Source organism: Chelonia mydas, chromosome 9 (assembly GCF_015237465.2).
Source record: "Chelonia mydas isolate rCheMyd1 chromosome 9, rCheMyd1.pri.v2, whole genome shotgun sequence".
Taxonomy (NCBI): Eukaryota; Metazoa; Chordata; order Testudines; family Cheloniidae; genus Chelonia; species Chelonia mydas.
Genome location: NC_057855.1, coordinates 16,271,946 through 16,299,854, shown reverse-complemented (window position 1 = coordinate 16,299,854; position 27,909 = coordinate 16,271,946). Strand labels below are relative to the sequence as shown.

Below are 27,909 nucleotides of genomic sequence, written 5' to 3'. Positions count from 1 at the left end.
AGTTGCTGGGCTAATGAGACAAGTGACTCAGTAATTGGGAGAATATATAACTGGGAGGAACAGGCAGTAAAGGGGGATATTCTGAGGAAAGAAAGCCATGTGGCAGGTTCCTCTTGTGCTGTACTCTGTGCTAAGTCCTGCTGGGAAACTAAGGATTAAAGGTACCTATAGTTGAAAAGATACAGTGTGCTTGTGACAGGCTAGGCAGGGCTGCTCAGTGGGTAGCTGACGAGATAGCGCTGTATTTGGGCACCTGCCAAAGACCCCAGCCACTGGAAAGTCAGCAGGGAGACAGAGGCTGGGATTTTCAAATGTGCCTAAGAGAGTTAGGAGCACAAGTCTTATTTCATTGACATGCAGGCTCTCTTGAGAATCCCACCCAGCAGTTTCTGCTTCACGTCTGAGTTTTCTCCAAGCCTGCAGAAAGGCCAGGCCAAAGAGCACTCTGTAGTGGGAGCCAGAGGGGAGAGGCTGAGATTAGGGGGCGTGGTGTATGACCTTGCGTATGCCCAGGACCTGGCAATAACCACTGTGTGCTGCACACCCAGGCAGGCAATTATTCCTATTTGGAGCAAGAATCTGCCCAGGCTGGAGCTGAGTGTGAGATGAGTGTACAATAATGCTGCTTTTGCAGGGTTGTGTTCTGTTGTGTTTCATGCTAGAATGAAGGATAGTTGCTAATGGTTCTGAGATTGCTTAAGTATCCCAAGGTGAATTTTGTCAGGCCCTCCTGAGTTGAATACATCTAACGTCTCTAATAATATTCTTTAACCTGTTCTTTCCCTGCTTTAGCTTGTTCCTTCCCCCTCATTAATATTTTACCCCTCTCTGCCTTTGTTTCCCACCCACCGCCATCTGTTATATCTAATTTGACTGTCAGCCCTTCTGGGTAGGGACTGTCTGTGTTTATACAGTGCCTAACACAAATGGGTCCCAATCTCACCTGGGCCTTCTAATGCTCTACCACAACTAACAGTAATAACTAGACCCTGAATAGGGCATTTGCATGAGTGTTCTTCAGGTCTGACAAAACTGCAGTTAAGATCAGTGAACAAAGGTATCCAAAGTGCACCAAAGCTACACCCACTGGAAAAAAAAATCCACAGACCAGAATCTGGTGGATTGTCTGAAGGATTGACCTCTGTAGTCCTGAGAATGCCTAAAGTGGCTGGATGCTGATTGGTGGGAACTCTCTTCAGCATCTTCCCAAAGTGTCTAGACCCAAGGACACAACTTATTTATTTATTTGTATTTGTACTACTGTTCTGCCCTCTGTTTAATGGGAGTGCCATGGTTGTGTCAAGGGCCAGGGTCAGACTCCAGTGCAGTGGGGACCTTTTTCAGTGATCAGAAGGGATTTTCCTGCACTTTACAACTTTCCCCCAAAGTAATTTGTACCAACTTAACATTTGAGCATGACTTTATTTCTGTTTAGCATGAACTTTCCTGCATAGACCTTGCCAGGTGTGCAGCTGCTTACAGCAGTGATTCATTTGAAAGAAATCTCTTGGAAGGAATGCTTTATCACTTTCATCCATCACCTCCGTGAATGGAAACAGGGCTACCTCCCTATAGGGTCATAGCATTTAAATCCAGAAAGGCACAGCTGCTGGAACGAGGGGTTCTGGGGGTGCTACTGCACCCCCTGGCTTGGAGTGGTTTCCATCATCTTCAAGACTTGCAGTTTGGTTCAATGGCTTTCAGCACTCCCACTATACAAATTGTTCCAGCACCACAGCAGAAAGGACAATTAGATCTAGCTGGGCCTCCGATATATCACAGGCCATTAAATACAGTACTACCCCTGCACGCAGCCTCTCAAGCAGAATTTTAGAGCAAAACATTACAGCTCTCAGGAGATTAAACTATTGTGTGCCACAGGCAGAGAACAGGAGGGACGAAGCTGCGTCACTGCCTGAGGCCTCTACAATGCCAGGGAGCTGAAGCGGTTTTGGCGAAGGCCAGTTGCGTAAAGGGGCATGTGGAATTGTTGGCCAATCAAGTGCGAGTAGTCTGCTCTTCATAAGGGATGAATTTCCAAGTCCGCCCCACTAAAACAGCTCACCACATTCTGCATATCCAATGACAGCCCAATCCTGCAAGCCCTCAGTTCAAACGCTTCTTGTTGACTAGAATTGGCGTTCTGAGAGCTTATAGGGTCAGGCCCCAAGTGCCCAACCAAATTACACAGAATCATTTTAGGGCTTTCCCGTATCTCTTTAATGTCACACGTGTGATATGATACTGTTGGCTCTGGAAGGTTACACAAGAGTGGTAGGGCCTGGGGGCATTTTGTCTGACCTGGTGCTGAGACGGCTGGAATGCTTTTGCTGGCATGGGAGAACCACTGCTAAAACCAGAGGTCAACACCTTTCACAGGAAGGAAGTTACCCTTTGTGTCCATAGTCCAAAAGTTAGTACAGATGGGAACACTGTCTTCCCTGAGGGCAGCTTGGCTTCACTCCCACTACGAGCAATAGGAGTCAGTGGCCATTGTGAAAGAGGACAGTTCTGTTTTCCACAGAAGAACATTATCTGTTAACAGAGGCTGAGGAACAATAAGCTTTCAGTTATGAAAAATAACTCTGACAAATGGCCATTAATCACAAAAAGCAAAAAAAGTCTTCAAATGTAGCCAATGTAGGAGACTTCAGTGAGCTTTCACGTATTCTTCAAGCTTCCCATATTATTGTTACATTAAGATCATTGAGGACCAAAAAGAGAGAGAGACCTGAAACATGGTGCTGAACTTTGTAAAGAACTCATTTAAAATTTGTAACTCTAATTAACAGATTTACTTTTAAATTCTTAGAACATTCATTCTGTACTTAAAGTGTTGTAATTTTAGGAGGGATATGCTGTATTCTTCATATTTAACTAACCGAGTTGTTGCTTTAAGTGTAAAATTCACCCCCCCCTTAATTGTGTAACTGCCACCTGTGCTTTCATAATAATTGTAGTACCATGTTTTACTTGAGCAGTTTAACAAGTAAAACATGATGTATAGCCATTATTGAGCATTGTGTAGGAAAATGTATTTAATGTTTTACCAGAAATTACTTTTCTTTGCAAATTCAGAACAGTGTTTTGTTTTTAATCAGTTTGGGATCTGAAGTGAATTTGTAATTTTATAAAGCCAACGCTCTTATAATATGTGCAGCTTTTAAACACTCAGTGTGAACAGAAAACTCTTGAATCTTTAAGTTAAATGCAATGGCACTTGTTCTTGCTATTGGCGTTCTTGTATGTTTCATACGCTTTTTCACTTGAATAGATAACAGTGCTTTTGAAAATGACACTTGGTTTTTCTGAAATGCAGGCCAAGTTGCAAGAACGAGAAACCCTAATCATCTATCCACATATAAAAAGTCATTATTCAAAGCTGATTAAAAATGCATGCAATCTGCAAACGTAAGACATTAACAGATTACTACATGCCTGAAAGGTTTATGAAACAGATGAGTTAATGGGGCAGGTATTCTGTTTCGCTCTTTGATGGCTTTAAAAATCATAATCCTTCTTTGAGGTAAGCCAATGAAAAGACAATATTCAAAGAAGATTGTGCCAGTATGAGTATGTATCAATAGGAGTGATGACTTCTTAAGATGACTAGATCTGAGGTTTCAATTATTCCACTAGAGTTGCATATGGAATGATGAGATATTCTTCTATGCATTAGTTGTAGGCATCATAGATATACTGCCATTCATAAATGCCCCCCCCACCACACACACACCCAACTCATTGATTTCAGTGGGAGCAGGACTGGACCTATGTTTATAATATATGATCTAGCGGATAAGGTACTGGAGTGGGATACAAGACCTGGCTTTGCCACTGGCTTTCTCGGTGATCTTAGGAAATTACTTCACCGCTCTGTGCTTCAGTTTCTGTGCATAAAATGAGGCAAATGATATATTTACCACCTTTATATGGGGCTCTGAAACCAGTGGCGGAAAAGAATTAACTTTCTATTCTGATTTTGTGCCTCTACCTTCTACTGGATAGAATTGGAACTGATCAAGCATGTATCAAAAGCCCTAGGCTGCCAATAACTAATGGAGGCTGCTCTTTGGCTTGAGCGGTAGAATCCTGTGCATTGAAGCAGAAGGGTCTGAGATCTAACTCTGGTGTGCAGCAGACTGGAAATGTCAAAGTCCTGATTGGGTTCATACAGAATGTCAGCTCTAGTAGGTGGATGAGGCAGCATCAGTGTGATCTGTTGGCTACTGTCAACCGCAAGAGATCAAAAAACATGAGTCAGGCCCCCTAAAGTCATGATTTAGCCCAAAGAATCAAGAATTTTTTTTAAAGATCATACTTTTGTCATTTGATTAGATTTTTTTAACCCCCCCCCATCCTCAGCATCTGTGTGACAATTAGTATTGCAGCATGGTCCCCTCTCCCTTTGTAGGCTGGGTGTGACAGTTCTAGGGGCTCTTCATCCCCCTCTGCCCCATACCAGGCAGATGTGGGAGGGGGGAGGAGCAGCTGAGCTGTCCTGTTGCTCACAGGAGGGGCAGGAGCAGAGCTGCACTGGGCTCTTTGCTCCTTCCCCCTGTGAGAATGGTGAGTGAAGGGGAGCTGCCTGCTGGCTTCCAGCAAGGCTGAACTTTGCGATGGGCATGGAGCATCTCATGTCATCGCCAGAAGAGCTCCAGCACCCTCCGAAACCCTGTTACTCATGATAAAAATCACAACAGTTGGCAATACTGTGTGTCACCTGATGCACAGATAGGTGTCGGCAGCCAAGTGGCTCATATGTTTGACCATATCTGAAATATATGAAAAATGATGGGGACCCCAATATGTGCATGACTCCAAACACACTCTTCTTGCCACTTGAATGTAGGGTGTGAGCACTGGCAGTTCCAGAGGAAGTGGAACTAGTGCCCAGGGGAACCTTTGTAGTGGTGGCTGGAGTGGGGGGAACCAATTAAAATCTGCTGTGCTCCAGAAGAGGCTGCCTGCAATGGCTGATGTTTAAGGAGTGGCCTGACTGGGGACCATCTAATAAAATGGTTTCTAATAAGCTTCTTAAGAGAAGTGCTGTGCAAAAGTCCTTAAAACACCCACATCCGTTCTTTCCACTAGGAAAGAGCAACTATAAAAACCGTGCTCCTCTACAGGTTGTCCTGCCCTCTTCCAGTGATGCCATGGGAGATGTGTCGGTAGGCTTTCCTGCTGGCTCCCTCAGCAGATGGAATGGGTGGGTTGGCCAGCTCCAGAAGATCTTGGCAGGAAAGGATTCAAGCCATAGGCAACCCAGAAGACAGCAACAGGTAAGCGAAAGTCTCTGGGGCTTGGCGAGAAGATCGGGAGGGGAAGAAAAGGATGAGGAAGCGAAATCAGGGGATGTCACCAGGTTTGTTAGGAATTATTGGGGTTCTTATCCCTCTAAGTCTCCCTCCCTGCTAAATCTCCCAGTGACTGTAAAGAGCTGAGAAGTCAAGTGACCCAAACATGCTACTTCAGCTTTGCAAAATCTATTGCAGGCAGAAGTGTTTTACATAGGAGCTGGGTCTGCCAGTTAAACATTGTGCAGTGTTGTCCTACCCCCAATGTAAATCGAGAGTAACACTTCTGAAGCTAGTTGAATTACACTGGTGCAAAAATGGTGTATAAGGAGATTGGTTCCCCAACTTCCCCTAGTAGTGTTCTCTCATTGTGCAGGAGGTCATGAATGTTGTGTTTAGAAGCATTCTATCAGGACAACTTAAGCTGAACACTTCAGTTTTGTAAAATCCGGGTCTCATAACCTAATTTCTACAAATACATTAATGATTTTTTCAGTTTGTTTTTTTATTGTACTTAACCTAGACATTGCAACATCTTTCTAATGCAGGAAAGCCAGAAAGTGAAACTGACTAGAAACAAAAATCCTTCTAGATCATGTGTTCCATAAATATACTCAACAAGAGAGGATCACTTATGCCCCAGTCCTCCAGACAGTTGGCATATGGTTAACTTTACTTGCGTTAATAGCCCCACTGAATTCAATAGGACTCTTAAAACTGATTCCCAAGTGTAAGCATTTGTAGGATTGGAGCCTTGTTGTTTGGCTTCTTGTAAATCAAAACAAAATTACTCTGTTACTAAAATTAAAAACTGCTCTTTGCAAAACACCTCCCTGAAAGCAACCTAGTATCTCCATTAGATGCTGTTTCCCTTCTCATTGCTAAACAAGGTTCTGAGGGTTCCCAGTACTTGTGGATTAAAGACTTTCCACAAATCCAATTATTTTGCCCCTAAGCCATTTTGTGTACGTGGCAGGAATACAGTACTTTGTTTAGTGACATAGGAAACATTCATGCAGACAAAGCCTTGCTCCAAATTTGTAAATGCTCCAAATGTTTGCAAACAGAAGACACGGTACATCTCCCTGCAATATTTCTTTGAATTCTGAATTACATTTTTTCCAATGGGGAGTGATTGCTGGCTTTCTACAGAAAACCTACCCACAAAACAACTGGCTGGGAGAACAATCTTTTTCACAGAAGACCATTTTTCTTCCAGACATTTTTCTCTTTTCCCCTTGAATCTCAGCTGCAGCTTGTAATTAGTATAACAATCATTACACTGGTATAATTATATGGTTACTGATATTATTCAGGAGCAAATAAATACAGCTGAGTGGTTCTGGTTTTCAGCAGACAGGCTATTTAAATAAATTGTATAGCTTTATTTTAAACCTCCATTCTTTGACTTCTTGTTTGGGCTAAACCTTACATGAGGCAGCCAGCAGCTTCACATTGAGCATCAGAGGTACCCGGCCTTGCAATAAACTGTGGCTCAGGGTGGATCTGAGTGCCTTGAGTAACAGATGTTGAGGACAGGATGTGTCTGGCACAGGTGACTTCCTGCTTTTCAGCACAGAATGGCTCAGGGATGGGCTGTCTCAGGACTCAGCTAAGGTGCTATCCTGCTTCTGAGTTGGAGCTGTTTGACACACTGCTTCTGTTGCTAGCTATTCCATGTGGCTGCTGGAAACAAACACGTGTTTAGCTGGCTTGTGGGCTAGACAAGTAGATGATGCTCATGGATCCTGCTGCCTTTGAAATGTGGTGTCCTCCTTCCTTGCTTTCATATGGGGGATGGCCTGAGTCAATCTGAGTTAAACAGTCATTCAGATCTAAGCACTCTGAAGAAGTCACCAGATAGCTTTGCTTGAAATACAGCCTAGCATCCTCAACCTGAAGAATGTCAGGGGATTTACTGTACAGCTTCCTGGGTGGTTGGGATATGTTGTTTATAAGCTATAAGTGAGGACATAGGGATAGCCACTCATCATGACTTACGAGGCACATGATTTACAAGGGGAGGCTGAGGGAACTGGGGTTATTTAGTCTGCAGAAGAGAAGAGTGAGGGGGGATTTGATAGCAGCCTTCAACTACCTGAAGGAGGTTCCAAAGAGGATGGAGCTCGGCTGTTCTCCGTGGCGGCAGATGACAGAACAAGGAGCAATGGTCTCAAGTTGCAGTGGGGGAGGTCTAGGTTGGATATTAGGAAACACTATTTCACTAGGACCGTGGTGAAGCACTGGAATGGGTTACCTAGGAAGGTGGTGGAATCTCCATCCTTAGAGGTTTTTAAGGCCCGGCTTGACAAAGCCTTGGCTGGGATGATTTAGTTGGTGTCGGTCCCGCTTTGAGCAGGCAGTTGGACTAGATGACCTCCTGAGATCTCTTCCAACCCTAATATTCTATGATCAGCTATCCCACCACTCTGCATGACAAAAGATGCAACATAACTGAGACTTACCTGATTTTAACTGGTATGGATGCTGAGGGCTGAATGCTCAAAAGGAATTAGGCTCCTAATTTCTATTTAAAGTTCGGAACCTTGCTTATTAGTAGGTGGTAGCCTCTGTTGGCGCTAGTTAAGGGGGGTGTGCACACACTTTCTGGTGGTGTCCATACTAGTGGATTTTATATACACATGAATCCCGTGGAACCTATTACTGGTTCAGCAGATCCCATGTTAACATTGGTGAGAGCCCTAGGAGTAGAAGAGGTTCCTGGCTTCCATGAGACAGTAGCAAAAAATCTATGCCCTGTGTATACACCAGTATTTATCTGGTTGCTGCCCTCAGTGCAACTGCACTATTGCTGATGGTGGCTGTGATGTGAGCACTAATTTTTCTAGTGTACAGAAAGCTAAGACAGACTCGTTAGCTCTGAGGCCAGGCGCTGACTACTTTTGATATGAAGAAAGCGATGTTTTGGACAGTGCTGGACACGTGAACGCTTCTAGAACTTCTGCTTTTGCTCACCTGACAGTTACTCATCTTGACAAATGGGAAGACCAGCCACAGACACTCATGGTTCAGTATGAATTTCTTACCAGCAGCGATGGAGGAAGCACTGAAGTATTTATGCTACAATACTTGTTGTGTAATTAGTATGTCTTTTCAGAAAGCAAGTGCAATCCTGGTACATATGGCTGGCTATACACTTAAATCCTGCTGTAAGGATCCACTCGAGCAACTCCTAACTTACTCCTATCCAAATGGTCACTGCACTCTGATTCCCAAGAGGGAACTCTATAAATAAGAAATGCATCAAAGAGATCTCCATCCTGCAAAGACAGGACAAGTGTTGCTAGGCATATTAACACCAATGCAGATCAGTCAGATAACTGGCTCTAACAGCTGCAGGTAAAGCATGATACAGCCTAAGTGGCACTCGGGAAGTATGGAACTCTTCCTTACTTCTGAACGCAGCAGAGTACCCAGCTGTGTTGAGCCAACACTGGCTGTTAGAAGTCTTTGCATGATGCAACTTTATGATGGGTTTGCTTTTATGGGGGTATTGGGTAGGAACCTGCATAGTGGAGGAAGGACTTTAATATGGCACAGTGACTGCAGATACAATTAAATCTCACTCAGTTTTTAAAAAACTAAGGCCTTAAAAAACAAAAAAAAACAAACCCCAATTATTCTCCAAGTGCAACTGAACTTTGAGCTAAATTCTACTCTCCCCTATATTCTCCACTCAAGTCCACAGGAGTTACGCCAGTGTAACAGAGAAGTTTCACCCTACATTGTAAAGTGTTCCTAGAACCACCAGAGAGGAATAACAGACCTGGGTTCTGGCTTCTTAGCATCATTAGAACCAAGTTCTACTCTGTCCCTCTGGTTTAAATCCACAGTAACACAGGTGGTGGTACATTTACTTCTAATGTACTTACCAGTCAGTGTGGGGTCGTCTTCTGTATAAGCAAAAGGCTGAACCATTTGCTCTAGCAGGCTTTGCAAACTAAGGGGTTGTCTACACTAGAGATTGCTGCACAAGCGCCGCTGCACTAATATAGATGCCTAGTGTAGGTGCGCTGCATTGATGAAAAATAGGCCTTGCATGGGTGCGATTTATTTTAGTAAGGGAGAACCTGCACCTTTTGTCGCAGGACTGGCTTGTAACTTGAGTTCCTGTTGGTTATAGGAAGCCATTTAGCATCTCTTGGAAACAAATACACTCAAAACCCAGCAGGGAGCAGCCTGCTGACTAGAGGATGAAGTACTGTTCATTGCTGAGCCAGCTGATGCACTTCACTAGCACATACCATATTTGGGAAGTGCCTTGAGGTCCCTGGATAATACTGCTACATAAGGGCAAAATATTACTACTATTGATCTGTCACCCATGAACATTAGGAGTTCTGCTAGATGGGACTGGGTTCAAAACCAAATCAGTCCTCTATCTAGAGAGACCTCAACCAAATCCCTTGTATCTGATCTGACCAGCCTCCGCCTTTGGAAAAGTTCAGATTCTACCACTTTGCAGCTGAACCAATGACTTTGCATCAAGTGGAACTACACTGATTATGGAAGAATTCAGGGACTTTAGAAGGGAGCTAAAGAAGAGGAAAGTCCATGAGATATTTTCAGAGATCCTTCCAGTCCCATGAACAAGAGAGGAAAGCAGAAAATACTGGAGATGAACCGTTGGCTGTATGACTAGCGTAAAGCGGAAGGTTTTGGTTTTGTGGTGCATTAGGCCCTTTTCCAATGGGAGAGAAGGCTTTTTTTTTTTTTTTTTTTTTTTTGAACCTGCACCTTGTAAGTAGGGGGTGGGTAATCCTCTCAGAGGGAGAGTAGCAGGGGCAGCCAGAAGGGTATTAAACTAACAATACCCGTGGAGGGTGTGAAGAAGACAAATGCAGTTCAAACTCAGCATGTTCCAGACAAACTGATTCAATGTGACAGAATGTGAAAAGTTTCAGTTGCTTATTTACCACTGCTAGGCGACTTGGTAACAAGCAAGAAGAGTGGACCATCTCACTGATGAGAAGAAATCTGAGATGACTGGCATTACTTAAACCTGGTGGGACAATCTGCATGATTGAAATGTTAAAATCATTGGTTATAACCAGTCCAGGAAGGATAGTGCATACGGGGGTGTGTGGTGGGGGCACTCTGCATTAGAGTACCTCTTCTAGAGTTTCTGATAACTCAAAAATGCAGGATCTTGAATGCATATGGATCAATGTACTGACTAACAAAGCCCAGGAGGAGTACTGATGGCAGTTTGCTACAGATCATCTAATCAAGCCGGAGAACAGGATAAGTTACTACTAAGACAGCTGTCCATAAGGTGTGGAAAGATACTGTTGTTGCGGGGGGGCTTCAGTTTAGGAGACATATGCTGGGGCCCTCATACAGCCCATAGTAAAATATCAGATTTTTAAAAGTATAATTTTCTAGCATAAAAGGTTTTACACCCAACATGAGGTAACTATTTTAGACCTTATGATGGATAAAGATGAATTCATCACTGGATTGGAAGTTAGTGGCTGCTTAGGGACCAGTGATCATGACCTCATGACATTCAATAAGGGCAAAGAGCAGTCAGTCCCAACAGTAATATATTTGGTGCATCAAAAAGGGTTAACCTCTCAAAGCGGAGGAAAAATTTCAACAGAAAATGAACAAAAATTGGCAGCTCTTTAAAGAGTTGTAGATGGTCAAAAAGCTACAATTTCTAAATCACAAAGGACAACTTTGGCTTAAACCCTATCTTGATTCAGTAGTGAAGTGAAGGCAGCAATTAGAAAAAAATCTATGAAATCTATGGTTAGCATGGCTAAGGACAAGAAGAAAGCTTATGTATATTGGGAATAAAAAACCCTAGCAATGGTATAGGCCTTATTGGATTGAAATGACACAATTAATGATGCAGAAAAGACAGCAGTGTTTAATGTTTCTGTTCTGCATTTGGAAAGAAGCAGGAATGATGTATTTGTATCATATGAGGATGATGAAGTACATGCCAGTCAACTGGTAACCGAGGAGGGTGTTAGACACCTACATTAAACATTTTAAAATCAACATGTCCAGACAACTTGTGCCAAAGAGTCCTAAGAGTTAGCCGAGAGTTCTCTGACCTACTGATAACTTTCCCAATATTCCAAGATTTATTCAAAGGTCCAGAAGACTGGAGGAGTGGTAATATTCAAAAAGGGCAAGCAAGATCACCCAGGTACCTATAGCCCATTTAACCTGACATCAATTCTGGATAAAATAATGGAACAACTGATATGGGATTCAGTTAATAAAGGATAGGAATATAAATAGTTCACTGAAAATTAAACACAAATGTCTGAGCACTGCTAAATGTTAAGTGAAAACTGAACCAAAATAACCAGCTACATGTACAGCCCTTTCTAGCTCCTTTGCCCTGATGCAGTTTTACTTTCCAAGATTGTGTTGCTGTTATAAATAACAGAACTGTCAACAATCAAACAAGGAAATGGCTGAAGAGACTATCAAAATATATTCATATTATTAAGAAAATGTTTTCCCAGGGCTACAAAAGCAACTCAAGAAGAACAGTAAATATGGCAGACTACGTGCAAGTAATATTAAGGTTGAGACATAATCCCACAGAAAGTTGCAAGATGCTGCACTCTTGTACCTAGGGGAGAAAACCCACTTTGAAGCAAGCACTGCTTTTACGCTCCAAACAGACTTATTTCAAGCTCTCTGGGCTTTTAAGTTTACTGTGGCTGAAGCAGCATAATTGAACAAGTCTGAAGAAAATGTGGACGTCAGGAAATAATAAAAATGTCAAATTCTAACTGCTATCTCTGAGAAAAATAGGTAGTTACTGTTGTTTTGTTGGGGTTGGGGGAATTGGAGTCTTGTTTGATCTCAGATAAACATTCAGATCTTCCAAGCAAAAAGCCTGCATTTAATCATGTCTAGTTTTATATTTGTTCTGGAATCCCACCATTTATTTATTTATTTGGTCTCCGCTTTCCATTTTTAAGGGAAGGAGAAATGCTAACTTCCAGAAAGCACTGCACTTGAATGGAAAGTTTTTATTCACGTTAGTATCTTGTAACTTTTTGTCAGCAGACAGGGAGATGATAGAAATGAAATCTGCATTGATGGTATATGTGAAATGAGATGGCTGACTTCAGTGCAGTTTCTAGTGGGACAGTCACAAATATCTTCACAGCAAAGGGCCTTAAAGCTAGACTTTCAAAAGAGGTCAGCAGGGTGGGTGCTGAGCTCTTGAAAAATCTAGCTTCAACTATGGATATAAGGCAGCGGTGGGCAAACTATGGGCTGCAGGCCACATCTGGCCCATGGGACTGTCTTGCCTGGCCCTTGAGCTCCTGGCTGGGGAGGCTAGCCCCTGGCCCCTCCTCTGCTGTCCCCCCTTCTCCACAGCCACGCCATGGCGCGGGCAGTGTGGCTGGCTCTGGCCAGGCAGTGCGGCTGCCGGTCCTGCTGCTCTGAGTGACCTGGTAAGGGGGCGGGGAGTGGGGGGATTGGATAATGGGCAGAGGGTTCCAGGGGGCAGTCAGGGGTCAGGGAGCAGGGGACAGTTGGATAGGGCAGAGGTTCTGGGTGGTGGTGGTCAGGGGACTGGGAACAGGGTGGTTGGATAGGTGTGGGAGTCCCAGGGGGCCTGGCAGGGGTGTGGATAGGTGTCAGGACAGTCAGCGATTAGGGGTGGAGGGTCCCAGGAGGTGACGTTCAGGGGACAAGGATCAGGGTGGGGTTGGATGGGTCGGGGGCTCCGAGGGGGGCAGTCAGGGGGTGGGAAATGGGAGAGGGTGGAGGCCAGACTGTTTGGGGAGGCACAGCCTCCCCAACCCGGCCTCCATACAGTTTCGCAACCCCGATGTGGCCCTCTAACCAAAAAGTTTGCCCACCCCTGATATAAGGCATTTGAAAATCTGTTCCCTACAGGGACTGCTTGTTGGCCTCAGTATTAAGGCCAAGGAATGGATGAAGTATGAAAACTAAGGAAAAAGGGCACTTACAGTGATAGTGCTGGTTAGGACTGATATACATTGGCAGACACAGTGGTGGGGGATATTGCAGGAAGTACCCATGTGGCTGTCCTTCAGTGTTCAGGCCTGCCAAGCTGACACCCTTCATGAACAGTAAATCCACACGCACAATTTAATACTGATATTGTTGTTACATTTCCATGACCAATAAGAGTTCAATTTGTGGTTCTTATTTTAGGGGGGGTGGGGTGTATGCATGTGTCCACAACACTCCCCCCTGCAAGACAGACTTGTATCTGCTAAGTGTGCATAATTGTTGCCTGCTTGAGTTAGATTCCCAAGGGGGACTTAGGTGTTGCAATGCCTAGCTTTTAGGTACCCAACCTAAACGCTTGTTGGCATTCATCACCCCAAGTTAGGCACCCAGGCTCTCCATATGCTCTGTGTGTCTAAAAAAGAGACTCTCCAAAGCTAGCATGCTGAGTATGGTTAGCTTGGGCAGCTCCCCAAAGAAATACTGAGAGAGGTGCAGCCAAAGCCCCACTCCTGAAAAGGATTTAGTCCCCTCCATCTGGCCCAAATTTAGGTGCTAACTCTAGTCAGGGTTCACAGCTGTGAGTCCTCATCTAGAGCTAGACAGGGAAGTATGGCTGTAGAGGCCTGCAAGTTCAGGTATAATTTACATACCCTGGTGTAAATCAGCAGTAAATCTGTTATTGTGGATTTTAACCAGGGTGACAGAGTAAAACTTTGCTGTAATGTTAAGAAACCAGAACTCAAATCTGCTATTCCTCTATACTGGTTCCAGGAATGCCTCACAACATAGGGTGAAGTTCTCTCTCTAACATTGGTGTAACACCCGTGGCCTCCAGTGGGAGCTGCAGTCTTATAAGGAAGAGGAAAACTTAGCTCAATGTGTAGTTGTAATGGAAGAAAATAAAGCTGCTATTAAATTTTCTAAGGCTTTAGTTTTAAAAGCTCAGTGAGATCACTTTAATATGACAGTAACTGTAAATACAATAAGCCTTTCCCACTTCTTGCCATTTTTAGCGCAACACCCATATAAAAACAAACCCATCAATATCCGATTCTGATATTTAATGCAGAGACTTCTCTTAACAGCGAGTGTTAAAACATCTTTACAGTTCAGTGGTGGTGAACAGACAAGGACAAATGCCAAAAATAATGAGATCATGTGGAAAGCACAGATCAATCCATATACTTGGCTGGATTCATTCACTTCGTTCTCTTCCGCCTTGAAAGTATCCAGCCTTCTTTGGAAGTGTTTAAATGACTTATCACGGGTTTGTTTCTGCTTTGTCATTAGTCAGTGCTTGGTTTATGAATTATGACATGTAAAATTCCAGCTGGTCTTTTAAATGTAATGGCTGAGGACTTCAAGTCTACTGTACGTACAGGCCACCAGCCACGTATCAAAAGGGAACTAAGGTTGGTCACTACCATCTTATTCAGGATATACCCCAGCAACCTAGAGATTAGATGAGACTATCTCTTCCTAGCAATTCCCCTAGCTCTTCAGCCACTCTAAAATACTTTCAGCTTGAAAGTCTGTTTTTATTACAGAAAAAGCCTAAACATAAAGGTTAGTATTTATTTTCATGTCGTTCTTGTCCCACACAGGGGGAGACAATGGATGTTTTTGGTCAGATTCAGAGGTGTATGCCTAATTTGCATGCACACCTGAGATAAATGGGCATGCAGACGCATACCAAACAACCCATAGGTTTGTGCAGTTGCCAAGATGGGCCCACGCTCCTAGCAACTGTACGACAAATGCATGGAAAGGGTTCTCCCCCCCCCCCCCCCACATGAATTCTGACAATCTGGATCTTTATCTCTTGGTGACCTGATCCTACAAGGTGAGATGGATGCCCTCATTTGCCAGTGGCTTCAGTGAGAGTTATCTATGCTCAGCACCTTGCAAACTTAGACCCTCTGTTGTTAAAAATAATTGCATCCTTAATGCAGAAGGCAAAACATGCACCATTAAATTAGGGGATCAGCTCTCCCTGACTGACTTCAATGGGACTACACGCAAGAGTAAGGGTTGCAGGATAAGGTCCTAAGTAGAAGCCACCATTTATTTTTATCTCTTACAACTGATCTGAATGACTCACCTGACAAAATGGAGGCAACTGCTGCAATGATGAAGGAAACAATGACCCCAGGCCCAGCCATCTCCTTAGCAACCAGCCCAGACACTACATACATTCCAGTGCCAACGCAGCTTCCAACTCCGAGGGAAACCAGGTCCATTGTAGTGAGCACCTGGGCCAGCTTGGTCCCATGGGAGGTGGTGGTGCCCGTTCCCTCCAGCATTGACTCCACAGGTTTGGTGCGCAGGATCCTGGAGTGCATGGCGTTCCATGTGGCACCCCACTGGATCCTCCTGGGGTCCAAATAGGAGAAGAAGCTCATTGTAATGGTGGGGTATTGAGACAAGATAGACTTCAGCAGGGTTCAACAACAAACTTCAACAGCATCAACTTCGGCTAATACCAGCCCTTTTCAGAGAAGGTGTAGCACAACTCGAAACCACATTCTTGCATACAAAGCTTAGTTTGCTTTTTGGGTCTGTAAAAGAGAAGAAACATGTACTCGCACTAAAGTTTAGGGGAGCTCCTAGAAAAACGATAGGATCAGCCTTCTCTAGGAGTCAGACTGGGATTCAAGAAATTGTAGTTCAACTGGAAGCTGTGCTATAGATTTCCTCTGTGACCTGGGGAAAGTCATTTAGAGGGGGAATTTCAGAAGTGCTCAGTGTTGGCCTAACTGCTCCCATGAAACTCACTGGGAGTTTTACAATTCACTTTCATGGGAGCAGAGTTAAACCGACACTGAGCATTTCTACAAATCCCACCCTTAATGCCTCTGTGTTGGTTTCCCTAATTGTAAAATGGGGACAATACTACTCCCTTTATCTGCCCTGTCTATTTAGATTGTACACTCTTACTGTGCATTTGCAAAGCACCTAATGCAATGGGCATTGATCTCATTTGGGACCTCTAACTACAACTGCAATACACACTAGTCAGTGCCTGAGAATATATTTTGTGTACCGCTCCCTTCCAGTGGATGGAAAAAGAACTGCTCAGCTGTGTTTCCTAGATCCAGTTCTGCTCACAGCTAATAGAGAGTCTCTCTCTTAGCTCAAGAGGTAGAGGCCTGTGCTTTTGCAGCAGGTGTTTTCATCCATGTAGTCACTGTGGAAATTCCTAGCAGCCACAGAATGGAGTTAAGTGATTAACCGAGTATGTGTAGCTGGCCATGGATTTGGTACACCATGCACCAGGTGGTGAAGAGGATTAATAAATGCTGCATCTGAACATTACGATGTTGTGTCTTTGGTCATCTCATGGGGTGTGATTCAATATCGTGTGCTCATGACCCTGTAAGACTGGAGATGGCCAGGAGGTGTCTTTGCTCCACGTATGCCATATTTTATACTGATATATGTGACTGGCTGAAGCTTAGTAATGTGTCTGAGCCTTAAATGGACAGAACATGATTTTGTTTTCCATAAAATAAAGAACTGCTCCTGGAAGTTGGACCGCTATCCAGGCATGAGAATTCTTGCTTGGTCAGCTTCACTCAGATTTGCCTGCTGCGGCATCCTTACTGAGCCTAAGAAGAAAATATTTTAAGTGGACACTGCTGGATCAGCTTAGGCCCAAAATTTAGGTTTTGTAAAAACAAGTTTTTACAAAACCCGTCACTTAAAAACCTCTTCCTGAAACAGTTTATTTTGTAAAAGGGATAGTGTTCTCTTGCAAACCCAAAGATTGCAGCATCCTGCATATGAGACTCTGCAAATGAAACTGAGTATAAACAAAAGTGAAATTAACTAGACTAGTTCTGATGTCCAGCCTGAGAGTAAGCAAAGAGCACCAATGATGGCTAATTACATTTTTTAAAACTGCGCAGTCTTGCCAACCCCAGGTGCTCAAAACTCATGAGTCAGGCTTCTAGTTTCTGAGCCTCAGGTTGCAATTTAAAGCTCTTTCCCACAACTGTGTGTGTAAAAGCTGAGATTCTCATGCAATCTCTTAATTCTAAAAGCTCAGACTTCCAGAAAAACACCACAAGTCACAAGGCTTATGATAAAATTGTGAGTGTTGGCAACTAGGTTTAGTGATCTAAGGTGTGGTTGGAAATCTTTTTATAAATATGAATTTTAACTTGCTCAGGAGACAAGGCAATTGTGTTTTCTTCTACATATCCAAAATAAACTTTTTCTTTAGACAGCCTATTTAATAACACCACATGGCTTATTTAATAAACTTAACCCAGCATTCATTTTATTTTTTGGTTGATCTAAATTCAGAATTTCCTCAAATTTTCCCTCCAGCAATAGTGACCTGAAAAAAACTCTCTACACAATCTAAATAAATTAGATTTAAAAAATCACCCCTCCCACACCTGAAGAAATTTTGTCTTTGGGATGGGAGTTAAAATTGAGGTTCTGGCCCTGGTCATTAACAAAGTTGTCGCTACTCTGTGTGGGCCAGATTCCAGGCTAGGTAATTACAGTCTATCTGAATTCCCCCTTCAGTTTCTGTTGGAAATGACGGGACAGTGCCTCAGCTGGTGTAAGTCAGCATGGCTCCATTGACTTCACTGAAGCTAGACTGAATCCACCAGCTGAGGATCAGACATAATCTTCTTCTTTCCTTGTTGTCCCAGGGTTTGATCCTGAAACTGCTGAGAACCTCCAGGTCTTCTCTCAGGAATGGGCTCCTGAACTAAAATGTTGCTGTGTGACATGGAACAGCTGCTGTGTTCCACCAGGCCTGCATTTCCGTGATGGGTGAAATTATTCCTGTAAATATAGTAATTGCTGTTAGAAAGCCATTTACCAAAAATCACCACTCCGCTTTCTCAGAGAGACAGCCATAATGGCCTATAAGTTCAGCAATATATAGCACCCTCTCAGATACTGGCATGGTAGGAAACACACTGACTTATTACAACTACGGTCTGTAGCTTGTACAGTGCTTCTGCCAGGATTTACCATGTCTGCCTGGCACAAGCTGCAGAAGCAAGTCCTGTAGGCCTGCCCTATGTGTCCTTCTTGTCCCCACGCCCTCTGCCCAGAGCCAATTTTTCTCATGCTCCTTCTTCCTATGGTTCTCCGTCCCCCACTGCCTCCCTATGCCATGGTTTTGCTGTCTCCTTCCCATTTGTATTCGACCACAGTGGACCCTCCATTTTTTGGCTGCCCTCCATTCACTTTGTCCCATATCCTGCTTTCTTCTCCCCGCTGCTCCCTTACCAGGTCATTGTTTCTCAGGAGCATGGAGGCTGCTCAGGGCTCCTTGCACTGCCTTACATAGTACTTCCACTTACTGGTTTCTCTCTGAGACACTAGCTGGACCTGCTGCTGAAGCTGGTACACGTAGTGATTGTTGCTTCTGCACATAGGCAAACACAGCCCAGGCACAGAGGCCATTGCCTCCAAGTTTTCCCATCAGGCTCAGGAACAATGTTCTGTAATGTCCCACCCTGTTGTTAGCCCCGTCTTTAGAGCCATCTGGGCTCCTTTGGGCTTATAGACTCCTTGGTTTTAAGGCCAGAAGAGACCATTAGCTCATTTAGTCTGACTTCCTGTATAACACAGGCCATACAATTTCATCCAGTTACCCCTGTACTGAGCCTAGTAACTTGTGTAAGAACACTGTGTACATCTAAGTTATGTTGTTTTTGTAATTTTTCCTTGCCACAGACTTTTGAACGCTGTTCTTGGCTCAGAATAGATGCCATGTTCCACCCCAGAAATTGCCACACTTGTATGGTGTGGGGGAGGTGATGCCTAGTTGAAGTGCTTTGGTATCCCCAGGGTGGAAAAGTATTGCTATTATAAATGTATACACAACTGGCTCTTAAATCCAGTTATACCTTCAGGTATTTTTTTCTGCACTTCTCTTCCCCCACTGTTGCTGTTTATCAAACTATTTTTGTATAAATAGAGGCTGTTTTATATCCCCAGCCACAGCCACCTCCTGCCTGACTTAAGGCCCAGCCATGCAGAGTGCTGAGCACCCTTGGTATCTATTGAAGCAAGAGGGGTTGAGGTGACTCAGCACCTCACAGGAGCTCATCACTTCACTTGATGAGGTCCTATTTTGTAATCCACAATGCCAGGGTTGCCTGTATTGCAGTTGGGAGAGTCCGTGCCCTCTGCGCTGTGAAGCATCGTCTTTGTTTATTTGCACTGCTGTGAGTGCTGAAGTGGGCTCCTAGTCTTCAGATAACTTTTAAAATCTGAACTGGGTGTTTGTGTCTCTCTCTCTCTCTCTCTCTCTTCAAATGAATCTTCTGGTGGTCTTTGTACAGCTCGCTCAGTCCACAGCTCTCCGCTTTTTATTCATATTGAAATAGTAACTAAAGCCTGCTCTGCACAGGTAAGTTGCACCGTTTTAACTGAATCGGTTTTCAAACTGGTGCAATCCCTCCTGTGGACAACTGTATTTTAGCTTAAGAGTGGCTTATTTTGGTTTAGTTTATGCTTGTTCCTAATTAACTTAAGCTATACTGAAAAAGAGACTCTTAAACTGAAATAAGGGCGTCCACACAAGGTTTTAGATTGGTTTAAATCTGTCCTTTAGATTAAACTGATGCAATTCTCATGTAGACAAGCCCTCAGCCTCAAAAAATCCCCTCTGGGTAAGTAAATACTGCTATGCCCATTTTACAGAGAGGCAGATTGAAACACAGAATGGTTATATTTTCAAAAGTGACCACTCATGCTGTGTTCCTCAGTTTTGGGCATCAAACTAGAAGGTTCCCAAGTTGGGTACTTGAAAATGAAGCCATTCAAAATCAAAGGCCACTTTTGAACTGCTTGGCCAAAGTGACTTGGCTCAAGATTGTACTTCAAACCAGTGGCAGAGGAGGGAGTAGAACCCAGGAGGTAGGCTTCAATTTTCCCCTGACTTAATCAAAAGTGCTGTTAACAGTAGAAAAACAATTGCTCAAAATACATAGATTCTGCATGTGAATTGTTTTAAGACTATCTTTCAAAGGATTGGGTTGGTTTTTTGGAAACACAAAGGTTTAGTAAGAAAATCGGTGAATAATAGTAACTGATTTCATTTCCTTTTTATAACAATATAGTTGGATTTAGTTGCCGAAGTGGCTGTTTTTAATATTTCTGCAAAAGTCTTCCTTTTCAATGGTTTATAAATCTTCACGTAGACTAATTTTGACTTCCTGTTGCCCAAGAGAGCTTAGTTCCTTTACAGGACAAAAATTTGGTTCTCCATGAAGGAGCAACTGTTTCTGTGCCCTATTAGTTAACTTTCTGATGGATAAATATTGATTTTTTTTTTCTCCCCACCCCCTCAATGCACAGTTTGGATTTCCAAACCATATGCTTTGGCAGACTTCTGGGGGGGGGGGAGGGGGGAGGAATAATTAGCTAATTAATTTTTAAAGTCAACAAGCACTGCCTCCAGCTCTAGTTAAGTTTTGTTTTCTCTTTTCCAAATGCCTTGCTGCTTTCATGCTATAGCCTATGCTGAAGCCAAAGAGGCTATAGGGATATTCAGTTATAGACTGGGAAAGTACAGTTGGGCCTAAAGTTTTGGATCTGAGCCACCCTGTAAGACTCTGAGGAAGTTTGGATTCAACCTGAGAGTCAGACTGTGCAACTGTTATTCATGTTGAGTGGCACCTTGCTCCAGGAAGAGTCCCATTGACTACAGAGGAAGGTGCTATTCAGCATGAGTAAGGATGGCAGAATCTTGCCCTCACTGGCTGACTTTCTCTCTCGGGCTGAATGAAACCCCTGAGACAATATCTTCAATTTGTAGCAATGTTTGGATCTTGATCCCAACTTGCAGACAGGCCCATCATTACCTGAAGGTAAAATACACGAAAGACTGATTCAAGGTCACAGAACTTACTGGGATACCCTATGAGCAAAGGATTGCACAATGACTTGAACAGAAATTGGAGAGGGTGAAGAGAAGAGCCACAAAAAAGATCTGAGGGCTGGAAAAAATGCCGCACAGTGAGAGTTCAATCTGGGGAGCTCATCAAAAAGAGGATGGAGGGGTGACTTGACCACAGTAAAAAAGCATCTTCACCAGGAGAAGAGTGCCACAAAGACTCCTCATTGTTTGTTTTTTCTATCAGCAGAGAAAGGCATAAACAAGAACCAGTGGCTGGAAGTTAAAGCCAGACAAATTCAGACTGGAAACAAGGAGCACATTTTTAACAGTGAGGGTGATTAACCATTAGAACGAAGTACCAAGCGAAGTGGTGGTTTCTTCATCCCTTCGTGTTTTCAGATAAAGACTGGATGTCTTTTCTGGAAGAAATACTTTAGTCAAACACAAGTTATAGGGCTCAATACAGAGATAACTGGGTGAAATTGTGTGGCCTGTGTTATACAGGAGGTCAGATCATCTAATGTTCCCTTCTGGCCTTAACATTTCTGAATGTTAGAGTGTATTTGTTTTGGGCTGGCCAAAGCCCCTAAGCTGTGAGTTGTAGCTGCATAAGCTGCTCTTCATTCCAAGGTGCAAGTACCCCCTTTCTAAGCAACACAAAACGCCAGCTTTGGTATCTCCTGGCCGCCTGGATCTACCTCCTTGTCTGGGATGGGGTCTGTGATTCTGTCCAGCCCAAACACAATATATTGCAAATGGGTTTTTGGGAATGTCCATGGGGACACAGTGAGCATGCTCCTAATGTTAGGGGCAGGTCCTTCCGTGGCTGAGAATTTTAAGGGGGCTATGACTGAATATGGCTTTCGGTAGTCCCTTTCATACTCAAGAGAATTACATACAAATTTGTTACATACTAATGTTGCAATGATCTCCTAGGTGGAGACAGTGGCCTTGTCCACGAAGTGTTTTATGTTGTTACTATAATGAAAGTCCCGATGAGATTATATTCAAGTGATATATACAGACGCTGTAATTAACTGTCTAGTATATCTATGTTGTGTTTGTAGGTCTACTCCTGGCTTTTCCTGGATGGAATCAGAACTTCTCCACTGTGTTTCATAGGCCCCATAGTGATTTCAGCTAATAGTAATAGCAATGATAGAATTTAGGAGAAACTAAGTCTCAGCCATGAAGTTCTACACAGCATCAGATTTTTTATAATCCTTTTAAGAATCATTAAGGAAGGAAGTCTCAAAATACTGAAATGCACTAACTTTTGATAACTGCAGTTATGATATTGAAATATCTGGAAGCGTTTCAGATAAGCACTCTAATTAAACTATATCAGTACACTGTTTCTTTGCAGACTTAAAAGCTTCCCTTTTGTCCTACTTGAAAGCCTAGAAAAAAAATCTCTTGGACGTAAAACACTATACGAAGCAGTGACAAATAGCTCATTTCTGGTCTGCTCTGCTAATTTCTTATAGCCTGCTATACACGTTAAAGTAACAGATAGTCTGGGAAGGTTTGCTTTGCTCTGTGTTGTGCTTTGATCATTTCTGACTGGCAGAATCCCCTACCTCCAAATAAGGCAGATCAGCATACTGTATATATTGGGTATATAAAGCTGTAGGCCTTAAGAGACTTCTCTTCATCCAGAGCCAATAGGAAAGATAATAGCCAGGAGTAAAATCCTGCCATCTGAGCATCTTTTCATTATAAAACCTGAAAGCTCAGGAGAGCCTCTTTCAGTGTCAACACCAATAACTTGCAGCAGAAAGCAAACTCTCATTCAGTGAGTTCTAACTGGATTGCCAAGCCATACGCCATTAAGCAGAATGTCTGCACTGCCAACCAGTCTGAGTCAATTCTTCCAGCCTGCATTCTTATGAGCTAACATTTACTGCTGCAACCACATGCTTATTAGCAAGTGGTGTTTGTACTGCAACACTCTTCTTCATTAGGGTAAATTGACTAAAACAGCAATCAAATCAGCGCTATCGGTCTAGGTATTTACAGGCACAAATCTTCTTTACCTCATGGATACGTTTGCTGAATTATTCATAATGCAAACCTCACTGACACCCTCATTCACTGTCTTGTCTGTCCTTTAAACCCTTTTGATCTTATCAGGGGGGTGGATTGTGCCCCTGTGGGCCCCTTCTACATATAGGTCTGCCCCTCTCTGGCAGAAGGGGGTTGCTGGTTTCACAGCACCACCCCTACCTTTGCCCCGTGCCAACACCCCTCCATGGGAGCTCTGTGCAGACTGAGTTCTTGACAGTTCAGGGGATGGGGTATTTCAGGGGAAGCTGCTCTTTTTGAGGGCCCCAGTATTTGTACATGAAAATCAGGTGGTAGCGTAGAATCTCCCCCTGGGTTCCTTCTGGAGCTGTATTGCCCAGCATCAAGGGGACCCACCCCATGGTAGCAGTCTGCTGAAAGGGACTGTAATACCAAAGAGCAGAGAAGGCAGCAGCCATCCCTGATGGGGGCCTCTTGTTAAAACATGGAAGGGGTTTCCCTTCCTCATAGATCCCCTACATTCACAGGGTTGGGATGTGGAGAAGCCACCAAAACCTGCAGCCTCAAACCTCTCCCACCAGAGAGGATGCTTTAAGGACCATGCCAGGAGCTGAAACTTGGAGTCTTCCCATGTTCCCGGCCCCATGTATTTTGCTTGGGGGGAGGAGAGGCAGTCTGAGCGTGTGTGACAAACAGGTTCAAAGGAACTGGTACAGAATGAATCTAAAAAAGAGAAACTCAACAGCAATAAAAGCATCAAAAGGCAAAGTCATCGGGGCCTTACTCAAATTTTTTTTACACTGAAGCCAATTTTGAGTTTGCCTGAGTAATGTTGGAAGGTGGGTTTATTTTCCTCCCTGTCGCTTCCATGAATGGAAGGGACCCTCTGCACATCTCTCCTCCCCATCCTGTGCAGAAGTGGGGCTCAGTTACCTCCAAGACACCTTCCCCTCTACCACTCTCTCCCCCTGCAAACTCCATGGAGGGTGCTCTGGGATCTGTCCTGTGGGATGAGGTGGGGATGGGTTGGAGGCAGAGATGAAGGGGTTGGGGGCAGGGATGCATATTCTCCATCTGGCCCTGTGGAGATTCCCAGGAAAGATAACAAAGCCTGGGACTCTATTTCTTTTCTTTTGGGCTTCTTCCCAGGGTATGTCCACACTAGGAAAAAGGGTGCTTTTTACCACCCTGATAACTAACACGAGGTAAAATCCTAGACAGCTTGCAGTTTTAACACGTGTTAATAGGTTGATGTAAAGACTGGGGCAGGGCAAGGGGAGCCTGGAGTTTGCCTCAACCAGCTAACACATGTGAAAACTACAACTGCCTTGTTCGTACTAGGATTTTACCATGTGTCAGCTAATATGTGGTAAAAATCCAGCCTTCTTCCTAGTGAAGACAAGGCTCAAGTGGCCTTATAAACAGTAGTGGCCAGGGAGAGCACATGGTAGCCTGGCTCCATTTGAATCCCATTGTGTGGGGGCAGAAGGGGAACCACAAGGGGCTACAGCCAGTGCGGATAGATGAGGCCAAGTGCTATGTTAGCCCTGGCATCCCACGGATTCTGGGAGAACGCTGAGTGTTAATATCCCCCAGAGAGTTCAAATGGACCCTCAAATAACTCTTCTGGTGGAGTTCTATAGAATGTAGTAGAAAATGATCACCTACTGCATTTAATAAGACTTTTTTTTTTAATCCCTGCTATAGAATTCTTTGGGATGGTTCAGTAGTTGACTAGAAGGATATAGTTCACTAATGAATTCTAGCCCTTTTTACCTTTGATTCTCTGTCTCCTGCTCTCAGTTGGGAATGACTGGGGTTTCAATGCCACGCTTCGTATGTTTCCCTCGTTCCAGTGGGGCTGTCAAAAAACCGACTATACTCCGCACTTGTGAGAGCTGGCTTCCATAGCCCTGCCCAGTGCTGAGCGCTGGCCTGCGGACCGTGGAGCGAATTAGGAAACCGTTGTGTCTCCAGCACTGAAGGAGGCTTGGGCTTCCAGCCCTGAACTAGCTGGTGCAGACAGACACTGCTCCGGAAAAGAGAACCTGTCCACTTCCCTGCGCAAGAGCAGGCCAAGCTGCTCAGCCAGGAAAAGCCCTTGCTTTCTGCCATGCTTTATGTCAGCTACTCCATCTGTGAACAGTCACAATAAAATCAACTTGCTTCCCTTGCTGGGAGAATGTCTGCTAATGTAAAGACTCGATATATTGTAAGTGCTCAGCTTCATTATTAGTATCCTCCAGTTGTTTGTGATTCAAGAGGTGGGGAAACAGCAACGTAGGGACTTAGACCATAGCAGGGCAATAAATGTGTTCCCACAGCATGGCTGGGGCAGAGGTCGGCTCGCTATTCAGGCCCCAACCCTACAATGTGCTCCAGATAGGCAGACTGCCATTGGTTCCACATGGGGCAGGGACCTTACTCATTGCAGGACCAGGGTCTTTAAATTACTAAGACGAGGCGGACCGTATCTATATTGTTTTTCAAATCTAAATTCCCCGCCTCTCCCTTAATGCTGGTGATTCAAGGAAAGTAGAACGTGGATCCAAACTGCCTGGTTCTGGCTTTGCAAAACTCTGGCCCTATTAACTGCCACATCTGCTGCCATTACAGTAGTGGCTCGAACAGTGGCTTCTCAGGTAGAAGTGCCGAAAAAAGAAAGTTCTTGTGTGACTTTGAGCTTCAAGACGACATGTAAATATGAGGCAAGTGAGAGTCTTCAGTGCCTTGCGGCTGGCTAATAGCAATAGACTGATGAGAGCTCTTTAAGGCTGGGTCTCTGCTGGTATTTTACTTGAACTCTCCCACTGTTGCACTAGAATTGGTGCCACACCACCAGTGGTGGCATTGGTGGGAGACTAGTATAGACCAGGCACTGGCATTTTTAGCACCAGGTCATCTAGGCCTCCCCACAGCAGGTTTAAACGCCACAACGGTTAAAATACTAGCAGCCCGTCCATACGAGCGCTTCCTTCGTTATTAACATCAGTGGAGCTGCAACAATGGGAGATTTTAAGGGGGGAAAAATAGTGCAGACAAGGTTGTTAGTTCCTGTCACAACAGGAGCTGAAGTAGAGGGGCTTTAAGAGGACGTTTTTTGTTGTTTTTTAAGTGAAAAGTATCAGGGATGCAAAAACAAAGCACCAAAAAGAAACCCACTGACGATAAACTAAACATGACAACTCTCACTGCAATTTCCCCACTAATCCTAGCAGGGAGCCAACCAGGGGCTCTCTTTAAGATAAAACGGGTTGGATTTCCCCTGGGTTTCCACAATCAATCGTGTTATTACAAAAGTAATTATAAAAATCCCAATTACGCTACACTGTAGCGAGATAACCACCACAAACACTGAGTGCTTTTTAAAGAGAGACAGCTATGCCACAAATATTACCTGTAGTCTTCAGACTACCTAGTATCAGAGAGAGATGTGCGCTGCACCATGGTATGTTTTAAACAAATGCCATTTTGTCATGTGCGGGGGTTTGCAAAACTAATCTAAAAACTCAGAAAGACAGCTCTGAAGAATTTGCACAAAACACCATGTCCGTATCTTAGGGCTATTTTGACCTCTGGTGCTAGCAGCAGCTGACCGCGTTTGGATGAAACAGATGGTCCAGCATTAAGACACAATGGACCCCAGTTGCTACGAAAGCACTAGCCCTGACATGAGGCGCATCAGAATACAGGAAATGGAATTAGCCGGAGTCGATAATCATAGACTCCGGGCGTGCCCCTGACACAGGAAAAACTCTCCCTCCTGCCAATGGGCGTTTTGCCTGCCTTAGGACTACAGGAGGAAGGCAGATGCTTTTCCCAACCTGCTCTCAGACACAGCCTACACAGTCTGGTGAATTCAACCTTGCCCTTTTCCTGGATCCTAGTTTTATTAACAGAGATTAACACTAAAATAACAAAGTTCACCTCAAACCTTCTCCCTGGGCTTAGCTGGGAGTTGACACTGGCTACGGACTATCCATAAATTACAGAACACATTTTTTGGTGATTTTCAAGACCCACCCCCTTGGCAAATGTAAGAAATGGAGGAACCCCCCCACCCCTAATGCATTATGTAATTTATGGACAGCCCCTTAGCACCTGACAGGATTGCAAAATGAAACTGCAGAGAGGTAGTATTACCCTGATCACTTTGCTTGTATGTTGCAACACTACACCACCCTTTGTCTCTTTAGATTGTAAGCTCTTTGGGACTAGACCTCTCCTTTAGCATTGTAGTGCCTGTCTGCTTGTCTAGGTGCCTAGCACATTTTGGGTGCTACTATAATATAAATATTAATAAGGGCTTTATTTTTCCCTTGAGAAGAATGATTTGCTCTCATGGATGTCCCTTATAGCCTTATCTGGTGGGGTTTTTTTTTTTTTGTTTGGACCATTGACTTCACAAGGAATGCGAGCTTGACATGTTAAACCAGACTACAAATGGACTACACACTGCTTGCTGAGTTAGCACAGCTAGGACCTGAGATGAAAGACAAGAGAAACAGACACGAAGAAATGCACCAGCTTGGCGTCTCTCCTCTCTTTATTAATTATTAGCCTGGTGATTGTGATGCAGGCTGGTTTGAATGAATAGAAGCTATTGATTTTAATACATCTCCCAAAGCAGGGAAAGTAATGACGTCAGTAATGCAATTCAGTTTGCCTACAATAGAATTAAGTGAGTCAGACAGCAGTTATGAGCCACTGTAGATAAGGTGGAATGCT

General features: G+C 43.9%; 1 protein-coding gene and 1 long non-coding RNA gene across 6 annotated transcripts in view; one reads left to right on the top strand and one right to left on the bottom strand.

The window, feature by feature from the left end:
• The window catches only part of SLC7A14 (solute carrier family 7 member 14), a 64,950-nt gene that overhangs the window by 23,969 nt on the left and 13,072 nt on the right, over positions 1-27,909 (bottom strand). The window contains exons 2-4 of one of the 3 annotated variants that reach the window (XM_043522496.1): positions 24,958-25,042; positions 17,793-18,083; positions 15,382-15,838 (exon numbers count right to left, since the gene is read on the bottom strand). In XM_043522496.1, the coding sequence (XP_043378431.1) occupies positions 15,382-15,682 (301 nt within the window). In that variant the 5' untranslated portion in view covers positions 15,683-15,838; positions 17,793-18,083; positions 24,958-25,042. The remainder of the gene's footprint in view (positions 1-15,381; positions 15,839-17,792; positions 18,084-24,957; positions 25,043-27,909) is intronic. The other 2 variants (XM_043522497.1, XM_007055489.3) reach the window with 2 other exon arrangements.
• LOC122461681 lies at positions 72-25,366 on the top strand. Of its 3 annotated transcripts, none has more exons than XR_006283780.1 (3): positions 72-161; positions 5,130-5,282; positions 24,985-25,366. It is a non-coding gene; the product is annotated as an uncharacterized LOC122461681 (long non-coding RNA). The 3 variants fall into 3 exon arrangements; XR_006283781.1 differs by having other exon boundaries at positions 84-161; positions 25,038-25,366; XR_006283779.1 differs by lacking the exon at positions 24,985-25,366 and adding an exon at positions 17,948-18,533 and having other exon boundaries at positions 84-161.